Raw genomic sequence first — 13,651 nt, 5'->3', positions numbered from 1 at the left:
GATACGGAGACCGGAACTGTGCACAGTGCTGCCAGTGTGGGTCTAACCGAGGGATACGGAGACCGGAACTGTGCCCAGTGCTCCCAGTGTGGGTCTAACCGAGGGATACGGAGACCGGAACTGTGCACGGTGCTCCCAGTGTGGTCTAACCGAGGGACACGGAGACTGGAACTGTGCACAGTGCTCCCAGTGTGGTCTAACCGAGGGATACGGAGACCGGAACTGTGCACAGTGCTCCCAGTGTGGTCTAACCGAGGGATACGGAGACCGGAACTGTGCACAGTGCTCCCAGTGTGGGTCTAACCGAGGGATACGGAGACCGGAACTCTACACTGTGCTCCCAGTGTGGTCTAACCGAGGGATACGGAGACTGGAACTGTGCACAGTGCTCCCAGTGTGGTCTAACCGAGGTATACGGAGACAGGAACTGTGCACGGTGCTCCCAGTGTGATCTAACCGAGGGATATGGAGACCGGAACTGTGCACAGTGGTCCCAGTGTGGTCTAACCGAGGGATATGGAGACTGGAACTGTGCACAGTGCTCCCAGTGTGGTCTAACCGAGGGATATGGAGACTGGAACTGTGCACGGGGCACCCAGTGTGGTCTAACCGAGGGATACAGAGACTGGAACTGTGCACAGTGGTCCCAGTGTGGGTCTAACCGAGGGATACGGAGACCGGAACTGTGCACGGCGCTCCCAGTGTGGTCTAACCGAGGGATACGGAGACTGGAACTGTGCACGGTGCTCCCAGTGTGGTCTAACCGAGGGATACGGAGACCGGAACTGTGCACGGTGCTCCCAGCGTGGGTCTAACCGAGGGATACGGAGACCGTAACTGTGCACGGTGCTCCCAGTGTGTACCAACCGAGGGATACGGAGACTGGAACTGTGCACGGTGCTCGCAGTGTGGTCTAACCGAGGGATACGGAGACCGGAACTGTGCACGGTGCTCCCAGTGTGGTCTAACCGAGCGATACGGAGACCGGGACTGTGCCCAGTGCTCCCAGTGTGGTCTAACGGAGGGATACGGAGACCGGAACTGTGCACGGTGCTCCCAGTGTGGGTCTAACCGAGGGATACGGAAACCGGAACTGTGCACAGTGCTCCCAGTGTGGTCTAACCGAGGGATACGGAGACCTGAACTGTGCACAGTGCTCCCAGTGTGGTCTAACAGAGGGATACGGAGACCGGAACTGTGCACGGTGCTCCCAGTTTGGTCTAACCGAGGGATACGGAGACCGGAACTGTGCACAGTGCTCCCAGTGTGGTCTAACCGATGGATACGGAGACCGGAACTGTGCACGGTGCTCTCAGTGTCGTCTAACCGAGGGATACGGAGACCGGGACTGTGCACGGTGCTCCCAGTGTGGGTCTAACCGAGGGATACGGAGACCGGGACTGTGCACGGTGCTCCCAGTGTGGTCTAACCGAGGGACACGGAGACCGGAACTGTGCACGGTACTCCCAGTGTGGGTCTAACCGAGGGATACGGAGACCGGAACTGTGCACAGTGCTCCCAGTGTGGTCTAACCGAGGGATACGGAGACCGGAACTGTGCACAGTGCTCCCATTGTGGTCTAACCGAGGGATACGGAGACCAGAACTGTGCACAGTGCTCCCAGTGTGGTCTAACTGAGGGATACGGAGACCGGAACTGTGCACAGTGCTCCCAGTGTGGTCTAACCGAGGGATACGGAGACCGGAACTGTGCACAGTGCTCGCAGTGTGGTCTAACCGAGGGATACGGAGACCGGAACTGTGCACAGTGCTCCCAGTGTGGCCTTACCGAGGGATACGGAGACTGGAACTGTGCACAGTGCTCACAGTGTGGTCTAACCGAGGGATACGGAGGCCGGAACTGTGCACGGTGCTCCCAGTGTGGTCTAACCGAGGGATACGGAGACTGGAACTGTGCACGGTGCTCCCAGTGTGGTCTAACCGAGGGATACGGAGACCGGAACTGTGCACAGTGCTGCCAGTGTGGGTCTAACCGAGGGATACGGAGTCCGGAACTGTGCCCAGTGCTCCCAGTGTGGGTCTAACCGAGGGATACGGAGACCGGAACTGTGCACGGTGCTCCCAGTGTGGTCTAACCGAGGGACACGGAGACTGGAACTGTGCACAGTGCTCCCAGTGTGGTCTAACCGAGGGATACGGAGACCGGAACTGTGCACAGTGCTCCCAGTGTGGTCTAACCGAGGGATACGGAGACCGGAACTGTGCACAGTGCTCCCAGTGTGGGTCTAACCGAGGGATACGGAGACCGGAACTCTACACAGTGCTCCCAGTGTGGTCTAACCGAGGGATACGGAGACTGGAACTGTGCACAGTGCTCCCAGTGTGGTCTAACCGAGGTATACGGAGACAGGAACTGTGCACGGTGCTCCCAGTGTGATCTAACCGAGGGATATGGAGACCGGAACTGTGCACAGTGGTCCCAGTGTGGTCTAACCGAGGGATATGGAGACTGGAACTGTGCACAGTGCTCCCAGTGTGGTCTAACCGAGGGATATGGAGACTGGAACTGTGCACGGGGCACCCAGTGTGGTCTAACCGAGGGATACAGAGACTGGAACTGTGCACAGTGGTCCCAGTGTGGGTCTAACCGAGGGATACGGAGACCGGAACTGTGCACGGTGCTCCCAGTGTGGTCTAACCGAGGGATACGGAGACCGGAACTGTGCACAGTGCTCCCAGTGTGGTCTAACCGAGGGATACGTAAAACAGAACTGTACACAGTGCTCCCAGTGTGGTCTAACCGAGGGATACGGAGACCGGAACTGTGCACAGCGCTCCCAGTGTGGTCTAACCGAGGGATACGGAGACTGGAACTGTGCACGGTGCTCCCAGTGTGGTCTAACCGAGGGATACGGAGACCGGAACTGTGCACGGTGCTCCCAGCGTGGGTCTAACCGAGGGATACGGAGACCGTAACTGTGCACGGTGCTCCCAGTGTGTACCAACCGAGGGATACGGAGACTGGAACTGTGCACGGTGCTCCCAGTGTGGTCTAACCGAGGAATACGGAGACCGGAACTGTGCACGGTGCTCCCAGTGTGGTCTAACCGAGCGATACGGAGACCGGGACTGTGCCCAGTGCTCCCAGTGTGGTCTAACGGAGGGATACGGAGACCGGAACTGTGCACAGTGCTCCCAGTGTGGTCGAACCGAGGGTTACGGAGACCGGAACTGTGCACGGTGCTCCCAGTGTGGGTCTAACCGAGGGATACGGAAACCGGAACTGTGCACAGTGCTCCCAGTGTGGTCTAACCGAGGGATACGGAGACCGGAACTGTGCACAGTGCTCCCAGTGTGGTCTAACAGAGGGATACGGAGACCGGAACTGTGCACAGTGCTCCCAGTGTGGTCTAACCGAGGGATACGGAGACCGGAACTGTGCAGAGTGCTCCCAGTGTGGTCGAACCGAGGGTTACGGAGACCGGAACTGTGCACGGTGCTCCCAGTGTGGGTCTAACCGAGGGATACGGAAACCGGAACTGTGCACAGTGCTCCCAGTGTGGTCTAACCGAGGGATACGGAGACCTGAACTGTGCACAGTGCTCCCAGTGTGGTCTAACAGAGGGATACGGAGACCGGAACTGTGCACAGTGCTCCCAGTGTGGTCTAACCGAGGGATATGGAGACCGGAACTGTGCACAGTGCTCCCAGTGTGGTCTAACCGAGGGATACGGAGACCGGACCTGTGCACAGTGCTCCCAGTGTGGGTCTAACCAAGGGATACGGAGGCGGAACTGTGCACGGTGCTCCCAGTGTGATCTAACCGAGGGATATGGAGACCGGAACTGTGCACAGTGGTCCCAGTGTGGTCTAACCGAGGGATACGGAGACCGGACCTGTGCACAGTGCTCCCAGTGTGGGTCTAACCAAGGGATACGGAGGCCGGAACTGTGCACAGTGCTCCCAGTGTGGGTCCAACCGAGGGGTACGGAGACCGGAACTGTGCACAGTGCTCCCAGTGTTGTCTAACCGAGGGATACGGAGACCGGAACTGTGCACAGTGCTCTCAGTGTGGTCTAACCGAGGGATACAGAGACCGGGACTGTGCACAGTGCTCCCAGTGTGGGTCTGACCGAGGGACACGGAGACCGGGACTGGGCACGGTGCTCCCAGTGTGGTCTAACCGAGGGATACGGAGACCGGAACTGTGCACAGTACTCCCAGTGTGGGTCTAACCGAGGGATACGGAGACCGGAACTGTGCACAGTGATCCCAGTGTGGTCTAACCGAGGGATACGGAGACCGGAACTGTGCACAGTGCTCCCAGTGTGGTCTAACCGAGGGGTACGGAAACCAGAACTGTGCACAGTGCTCCCAGTGTAGTCTAACCGAGGGATACGGAGACCGGAACTGTGCACGGTGCTCCCAGTGTGGTCTAACCGAGGGACACGGAGACCGGAACTGTGCACGGTACTCCCAGTGTGGGTCTAACCGAGGGATACGGAGACCGGAACTGTGCACAGTGCTCCCAGTGTGGTCTAACCGAGGGATACGGAGACCGGAACTGTGCACAGTGCTCCCATTGTGGTCTAACCGAGGGATACGGAGACCAGAACTGTGCACAGTGCTCCCAGTGTGGTCTAACCGAGGGATACGGAGACCGGAACTGTGCACAGTGCTCCCATTGTGGTCTAACCGAGGGATACGGAGACCGGAACTGTGCACGGTGCTCCCAGTTTGGTCTAACCGAGGGATACGGAGACCGGAACTGTGCACAGTGCTCCCAGTGTGGGTCTAACCGAGGGATACGGAGACCGGAACTGTGCACGGTGCTCCCAGTTTGGTCTAACCGAGGGATACGGAGACCGGAACTGTGCACAGTGCTCCCAGTGTAGTCTAACCGAGGGATACGGAGACCGGAACTGTGCACGGTGCTCCCAGTTTGGTCTAACCGAGGGATACGGAGACCGGAACTGTGCACAGTGCTCCCAGTGTGGTCTAGCCGATGGATACGGAGACCGGAACTGTGCACGGTGCTCTCAGTGTGGTCTAACCGAGGGATACGGAGACCGGGACTGTGCACGGTGCTCCCAGTGTGGGTCTAACCGCGGGATACGGAGACCGGGACTGTGCACGGTGCTCCCAGTGTGGTCGAACCGAGTGACACGGAGACCGGGACTGTGCATGGTGCTCCCAGTGTGGTCTAACCGAGGGAATCGGAGACCGGGACTGTGCACAGTGCTCCCAGTGTGGTCTAACTGAGGGATCCGGAGACCGGGACTGTGCACGGTGCTCCCAGTGTGTGTCTAACCGAGGGATACGGAGACCGGAACTGTGCACGGTGCTCCCAGTGTGGTCGAACCGAGTGACACGGAGACCGGGACTGTGCATGGTGCTCCCAGTGTGGTCTAACCGAGGGATACGGAGACCGGGACTGTGCACAGTACTCCCAGTGTGGGTCTAACCGAGGGATACGGAGACCAGGACTCTGCATGGTGCTCCCAGTGTGGGTCTAACTGAGGGATACGGAGACCGGAACTGTGCACAGTGCTCCCAGTGTGATCTAACCGAGGGATACGGAGACCGGAACTGTGCACAGTGCTCCCAGTGTGGGAGTAACCGAGTGTCACGGAGACCGGGACTGTGCATGGTGCTCCCACTGTGGTCTAACCGAGGGATATGGAGACCGGGGCTGTGCATGGTGCTCCCAGTGTGGTCTAACCGAGCGATACGGAGACCGGAACTGTGCACAGTGCTCCCAGTGTGGTCTAACCGAGGGATACTGAGACCGGAACTGTGCACAGTGCTCCCAGTGTGAGTCTAACCGAGGGATACGGAGACCGGAACTGTACACAGTGCTCCCAGTGTGGTCTAACCGAGGGATACGGAGACTGGAACTGTGCACAGTGCTCCCAGTGTGGTCTAACCGAGGTATACGGAGACAGGAACTGTGCACGGTGCTCCCAGTGTGATCTAACCGAGGGATATGGAGACCGGAACTGTGCACAGTGCTCCCAGTGTGGTCTAACCGAGGGATATGGAGACAGGAACTGTGCACAGTGCTCCCAGTGTGGTCTAACCGAGGGATATGGAGACTGGAACTGTGCACGGTGCACCCAGTGTGGTCTAACCGAGGGATACAGAGACTGGAACTGTGCACAGTGGTCCCAGTGTGGGTCTAACCGAGGGATACGGAGACCGGAACTGTGCACAGTGCTCCCAGTGTGGTCTAACCGAGGGATACGGAGACTGGAACTGTGCACAGTGCTCCCAGTGTGAGTCTAACCGAGGGATACGGAGACCGGAACTGTACACAGTGCTCCCAGTGTGGTCTAACCGAGGGATACGGAGACCGGAACTGTGCACAGTGCTCCCAGTGTGGTCTAACCGAGGGATACGGAAACCAGAACTGTGCACAGTGCTCCCAGTGTGGTCTAACCGAGGGATACGGAGACCGGAACTGTGCACAGCGCTCCCAGTGTGGTCTAACCGAGGGATACGGAGACAGGAACTGTGCACGGTGCTCCCAGTGTGGTCTAACCGAGGGATACGGAGACCGGAACTGTGCACGGTGCTCCCAGCGTGGGTCTAACCGAGGGATACGGAGACCGTAACTGTGCACGGTGCTCCCAGTGTGTACCAACCGAGGGATACGGAGACTGGAACTGTGCACGGTGCTTCCAGTGGTCTAACCGAGGGATACGGAGACCGGAACTGTGCACGGTGCTCCCAGTGTGGTCTAACCGAGCGATACGGAGACCGGGACTGTGCACAGTGCTCCCAGTATGGTCTAACGGAGGGATACGGAGACCGGAACTGTGCACGGTGCTCCCAGTGTGGGTCTAACCGAGGGATACGGAAACCGGAACTGTGCACAGTGCTCCCAGTGTGGTCTACCCAAGGGATACGGAGACCTGAACTGTGCACAGTGCTCCCAGTGTGGTCTAACCGAGGGATACGGAGACCGGAACTGTGCACAGTGCTTCCAGTGTGGTCTAACTGAGGGATACGGAGACCGGAACTGTGTACGGTGCTCCCAGTGCGGTCTAACTGAGGGATACGGAGACCGGAACTGTGCACGGTGCTCCCAGTGTGGTCTAACCGAGGGATACGGAGACCGGAACTGTGCACGGTGCTCCCAGTGTGGGTCTAACCGAGGGATACGGAGACCGGAACTGTGCACGGTGCTCCCAGTGTGGTCTAACCGAGGGATACGGAGACCGGAACTGTGCACAGTGCTCCCAGTGTGGTCTAACCGAGGGATATGGAGACCGGAACTGTGCACGGTGCTCCCAGTGTGGTCTAACCGAGGGATACGGAGACCGGATCTGTGCACAGTGCTCCCAGTGTGGTCTAATCGAGGGATACGGAGACCGGAACTGTGCACAGTGCTCCCAGTGTGGTCTAATCCAGTCTTACCTTGCTGATGAAGGAGTTCTTGCTGCACAACTTCTCGATGTACTTGATGAGCTCAGGCTCTTCGCTCGGCCCTTCCTCCAAGGCCTCCGCCGCCCCCTCTCCTTCGGCCTGCTGGTTCTGGCTCAAAGCCTCCATGATCTCGATGTACTGGGTGATGGCCTCCAGGGGGATGGGCTGCTGCCGGATTCCCGGTCCGGCCCCGGCCTGGGGGGGCGCCTTGGCTTGCTTGTGGGAACGCTGCCCGCTGCCTTTATTGGTCCCCTTTTTCCCAACGGGGTCTGGGTCGGAGACAGAGGGAGGTTAAAGCTGGGCCTGGGTCATAGGGAGAGGGGACGGGAGGGAAGGGGGAGGGGTGGGGGGGTCACAGCCTAATCATGGCCTGCACCTCACACTCCAAAACTAGGCCCTAAATCGACCAGACTGGTCCTCAAACCCCACCATGGCACCCTGATTGGTCAGGGCCCAGGATTGGGGTTCAGGGCCCAGGATTGGGGTTCAGGGCCCAGGATTGGGGTTCAGGGCCCAGGATTGGGGTTCAGAGGTCAGGATTGGGGTTCAGGGTTCAGGACTGGGGTTTAGGGTTCAGGATTGGTGTTCAGGATTGGGGTTCAGGGCCCAGGATTGGGGTTCAGGGCCCAGGATTGGGGTTCAGGGTTCAGGATTGGGGTTCAGGATTGGGGTTCAGGATTGGCGTTCAGGGCCCAGGATTGGCGTTCAGGGTTCAGGACTGGGGTTCAGGGTTCAGGATTGGGGTTCAGGACTGGGGTTCAGGGTTCAGGATTGCGGTTCAGGATTGGGGTTCAGGATTGGCGTTCAGGGTTCAGGATTGGCGTTCAGGGCCCAGGATTGGCGTTCAGGGTTCAGGACTGGGGTTCAGGGTTCAGGATTGGGGTTCAGGATTGGCGTTCAGGGCCCAGGATTGGCGTTCAGGGTTCAGGATTGGGCTTCAGGCCCCAGGATTGGGGTTAAAGGCCCAGGATTGGCGGTCAGAGCCCAGGATTGGGATTCAGTGCCCAGGATTAGGGTCAGGGCCCTGGATTGGGGTTAAAGGTTAAAGGCCCAGGATTGCCGGTCAGGGCCCAGGATTGGGGTTCAGGCTCCAGGATTTGGGTTCAGGGCCCAGGATTGGGGTTCGAGGCCCAGGATTGTGGTTCAGGGCCCAGTATTGGGGTTCAGGGTTGGGGTCAGGGCCCAGGATTGAGGTTCAGAGCCCAGTATTGGGGTCAGGGCCCAGGATTGGGGTTCAGGGTCCAGGATTGGGATTCAGGGACCAGGAGTGGCGTTCAGGGACCAGGATTGGCGTTCAGGGCCCAGGATTGGGGTCAGGGCACAGGATTGGGGTTCAGGGTTCAGGATTGGGCTTCAGGATTGGGGTTCAGGGCCCAGGATTGTGGTTCAGTGCCCAGGATTGGGATTCAGGGTCCAGGATTCAGGATTGGGGTTCAGGATTCAGGATTGGGGTTCAGGGCCCAGGATTGGGGTTCAGGGTTCAGGATTGGGGTCAGGGCCCAGGATTGAGGTTCAGGGCCCAGGATTGGGGTTCAGGGCCCAGGATTGGGGTTCAGGGCCCAGGATTGGGGTTCAGGGCCCAGGATTGGGTTTCAGGGTTCAGGATTGGGGTCAGGGCCCAGGATTGAGGTTCAGGGCCCAGGATTGGGGTTCAGGGTTCAGGATTGGGGTCAGGGCCCAGGATTGGGGTCAGGGCCCAGGATTGGGGTTCAGGGTTCAGGATTGGGCTTCAGGATTGGGGTTCAGGGCCCAGGATTGGGGTCAGGGCCCAGGATTGGGGTTCAGGGCCCAGGATTGGGGTTCAGGGCCCAGGATTGGGGTTCAGGGCCCAGGATTGCGTTTCAGGGTTCAGGATTGGGGTCAGGGCCCAGGATTGAGGTTCAGGGCCCAGGATTGGTGTTCATGGCCCAGATTGGGGTTCAGGGTTCAGGATTGTGGTTCAGGGTTCAAGATTGTGGTTCAGGGTTCAGGATTGTGGTTCAGGGCCCAGGATTGTGGTTCAGGGTTCTGGATTGTGGTTCAGGGCCCAGGATTGGGGTTCAGGGTTCAGGATTGTGGTTCAGGGCCCAGGATTGTGGTTCAGGGCCCAGGATTGGGGTTCAGGGCCCAGGATTGGGGTTCAGGGTTCAGGATTGGTGTTCAGGGTTCAGGATTGGGGTCAGGGCCCAGGATTGGGGTTCAGGGCCCAGGATTGGGGTTCAGGGCCCAGGATTGGGGTTCAGGGCCCAGGATTGGGGTTCAGGGTTCAGGATTGGGGTCAGGGCCCAGGATTGAGGTTCAGGGCCCAGGATTGGTGTTCATGGCCCAGGATTGGGGTTCAGGGTTCAGGATTGTGGTTCAGGGTTCAGGATTGTGGTTCAGGGTTCAGGATTGTGGTTCAGGGTTCAGGATTGTGGTTCAGGGCCCAGGATTGTGGTTCAGGGTTCAGGATTGTGGTTCAGGGCCCAGGATTGGGGTTCAGGGTTCAGGATTGTGGTTCAGGGCCCAGGATTGTGGTTCAGGGCCCAGGATTAGGGTTCAGGGCCCAGGATTGGGGTTCAGGGTTCAGGATTGGTGTTCAGGGTTCAGGATTGGGGTTCAGGGCCCAGGTCTGGGGTTCAAGGCCCAGGATTGGGGTTTAAGACCCAGGATTGGTGTTCAGGGCCCAGAATTGTGGTTCAGGGTCGAGGATTGGGGATCAAGGTCCAGGATTGGGGTTCAGGATTGGGATTCGCGGCCTAGGATTGGGGTTCAGGGTTCAGGATTGGGGTCAGTGCCCAGGATTGGGGTTCAGGGTTCAGGATTGGGGTCAGTGCCCAGGATTGGGGTTCAGGGTCCAGAGTTGGGGTTCAGGGCCCAGGATTCGGGTTCAGGGTCCAGGGTTGGGGTCAGGGACCAGGGTTGGGGTTCAGGGACCAGGGTTGGGGTTCAGGGACCAGGGTTGGGGTTCAGGGCCCAGGATTCGGGTTCAGGGTCCAGGGTTGGGGTCAGGGCCCAGGATTCGGGTTCAGGGCCCAGGATTGGGGTTCAGGGTTCAGGATTGGGGTTTAGGGCCCAGGATTGAGGTTCAGGATTCAGGATTGGGGTTCAGGAACAAGGATTGGGGTTCAGGATTCGGGATTGGGGTTCAGGGTTGGTGTTCAGGGCCCATGATTGGGGTTCAGAGGTCAGGATTGGGGTTCAGGATTCAGGATTGGGGTCCAGGGCCCAGGATTGGGGTTCAGGGCCCAGGATTGGGGTTCAGGGTTCAGGATTGGGGTTCAGGGCCCAGGATTGGGGTTCAGGGTTCAGGATTGGGGTTCAGGCCCCAGGATTGGGGTTCAGGGCCCAGGATTGGGGTTCAGGGTTCAGGATTGGGGTTCAGGATTGGGGTTCAGGGCCCAGGATTGGGGTTCAGGGTTCAGGATTGGGGTTCAGGCCCCAGGATTGGGGTTCAGGGCCCAGGATTGGGGTTCAGGGCCCAGGACTGGGGTTCAGGGCCCAGGATTGGGGTTCAGGGCCCAGGATTGGGGTTGTGAGGCTAGAAATAGGAAGATAGAGCAGCTAAACACGTGGCTAAACAGCTGGTGTAGGAGGGAGGGTTTCCGTTATCTGGACCACTGGGAGCTCTTCCGGGGCAGGTGTGACCTGTATAAGAAGGACGGGTTGCATCTAAACTGGAGAGGCATAAATATCCTGGCCGTGAGGTTTGCTAGTGTCACACGGGAGGGTTTAAACTAGTATGGCAGGGGGGTGGGCACGGGAGCAATAGGCCAGAAGGTGAGAGCATTGAGGGAGAACTAGGGAATAGGGACAGTGGGGCTCTGAGGCAGAGCAGACAGGGAGAAGTTGCTGAACACAGCGGGTCTGGTGGCCTGAACTGCATATGTTTTAATGCAAGAAGTATTACGGGTAAGGCAGATGAACTTAGAGCTTGGATTAGTACTTGGAACTATGATGTTGTTGCCATTACAGAGACCTGGTTGAGGGAAGGGCAGGATTGGCAGCTAAACGTTCCAGGATTTAGATGTTTCAGGAGGGATAGAGGGGGATGTAAAAGGGGAGGCGGAGTTGCGCTACTGGTTAGGGAGAATCTCACAGCTGTACTGCGAGAGGACACCTCAGAGGGCAGTGAGGCTATATGGGTAGAGATCAGGAATAAGAAGGGTGCAGTCACAATGTTGGGGGTTTACTACAGGCCTCCCAACAGCCAGTGGGAGATAGAGGAGCAGATAGGTAGACAGATTTTGGAAAAGAGTAAAAACAACAGGGTTGTTGTGATGGGAGACTTCAACTTCCCCAATATTGACTGGGACTCACTTAGTGCCAGGGGCTTAGACGGGGCGGAGTTTGTAAGGAGCATCCAGGAGGGCTTCTTAAAACAATATGTAGACAGTCCAACTAGGGAAGGGGCGGTACTGGACCTGGAATTGGGGAATGAGCCCGGCCAGGTGGTATAAGTTTCAGTAGGGGAGCATTTCGGGAACAGTGACCACAATTCAGTAAGTTTTAAAGTGCTGGTGGACAAGGATAAGAGTGGTCCTAGGGTGAATGTGCCAAACTGGGGGAAGGCTAATTATAACAATATTAGGCGGGAACTGAAGAACATAGATTGGGGGCGGATGTTTGAGGGCAAACAACATCTGACATGTGGGAGGCTTTCAAGTGGCAGTTGAAAGGAATTCAGGACCGGCATGTTCCTGTGAGGAAGAAGGATAAATACAGCAATTTTCGGGAACCTTGGATAACGAGAGATATTGTAGGCCTCGTCAAAAAGAAAAAGGAGGCATTTGTCAGGGCTAAAAGGTTGGGAACAGACGAAGCCTGCGTGGAATATAAGGAAAGTAGGAAGGAACTTAAGCAAGGAGTCAGGAGGGCTCGAAGGGGTCATGAAAAGTCATTGGCAAATAGGGTTAAGGAAAATCCCAAGGCTTTTTACACGTACATAAAAAGCAAGAGGGTAGCCAGGGAAAGGGTTGGCCCACTGAAGGGTAGGCAAGGGAATCTATGTGTGGAGCCAGAGGAAATGGGCGAGGTACTAAATGAATACTTTGCATCAGTATTCACCAAAGAGAAGGAATTGGTAGATGTTGAGTCTGGAGAAGGGGGTGTAGATAGCCTGGGTCACATTGTGATCCAAAAAGACGAGGTGTTGGGTGTCTTAAAAAATATTAAGGTAGATAAGTCCCCAGGGCCTGATGGGATCTACCCCAGAATACTGAAGGAGGCTGGAGAGGAAATTGCTGAGGCCTTGACAGAAATCTTTGGATCCTCACTGTCTTCAGGTGATGTCCCGGAGGACTGGAGAATAGCCAATGTTGTTCCTCTGTTTAAGAAGGGTAGCAAGGATAATCCAGGGAACTACAGGCCGGTGAGACTTACTTCAGTGGTAGGGAAATTACTGGAGAGAATTCTTCGAGAAGGATCTACTCCCATTTGGAAGAAAATGGACGTATTAGTGAGAGGCAGCATGGTTTTGTGAAGGGGAGGTCGTGTCTCACTAACTTGATAGAGTTTTTCGAGGAGGTCACAAAGATGATTGATGCAGGTAGGGCAGTGGATGTTGTCTATATGGACTTTAGTAAGGCCTTTGACCAGGTCCCTCATGGTAGACTAGTACAAAAGGTGAAGTCACACGGGATCAGGGGTGAGCTGGCAAGGTGGATACAGAACTGGCTAGGTCATAGAAGGCAGAGAGTAGCAATGGAAGGATGCTTTTCTAATTGGAGGGCTGTGACCAGTGGTGTTCCACAGGGATCAGTGCTGGGACCTTTGCTGTTCGTAGTATATATAAATGATTTGGAGGAAAATGTAACTGGTCTGATTAGCAAGTTTGCAGACGACACAAAGGTTGGTGGAATTGCGGATAGCGATGAGGACTGTCAGAGGATACAGCAGGATTTAGATTGTCTGGAGACTTGGGCGGAGAGATGGCAGATGGAGTTTAATCCGGACAAATGTGAGGTAATACATTTTGGAAGGGCTAATGCAGGTAGGGAATATACAGTGAATGGTAGAACCCTCAAGAGTATTGAAAGTCAGAGAGTCTAGGTGTACAGGTCCACAGGTCACTGAAAGGGGCAACACAGGTGGAGAAGGTAGTGAAGAAGACATACGGCATGCTTGCCTTCATTGGCCGGGGCATTGAGTATAAGAATTGGCAAGTCATGTTGCAGCTGTATAGGATCTTAGTTAGGCCACACTTGGAGTATAGTGTTCAATTCTGGTCGCCACACTACCAGAAGGATGTGGAGGCTTTAGAGAGGGTGCAGAAGAGATTTACCAGGATGTTGCCTGGTATGGAG

At 56.8% G+C, this 13,651-nt stretch overlaps 1 protein-coding gene across 1 annotated transcript in view; it reads right to left on the bottom strand.

Annotated features, from left to right (window-relative positions):
• Positions 1–13,651, bottom strand: part of LOC140422628 (uncharacterized) — a 98,678-nt gene that overhangs the window by 69,118 nt on the left and 15,909 nt on the right. Inside the window, exon 4 of the mRNA XM_072507633.1 lies at positions 7,380–7,657. Coding sequence (XP_072363734.1) covers positions 7,380–7,657 — 278 coding nt within the window. The remainder of the gene's footprint in view (positions 1–7,379; positions 7,658–13,651) is intronic.

This window comes from Scyliorhinus torazame, chromosome 5 (assembly GCF_047496885.1).
Source record: "Scyliorhinus torazame isolate Kashiwa2021f chromosome 5, sScyTor2.1, whole genome shotgun sequence".
Classification (NCBI taxonomy): domain Eukaryota; kingdom Metazoa; phylum Chordata; class Chondrichthyes; order Carcharhiniformes; family Scyliorhinidae; genus Scyliorhinus; species Scyliorhinus torazame.
Note: the sequence above shows the minus strand (reverse complement) of the source record. Positions and strands in the feature narration are given on the sequence as shown.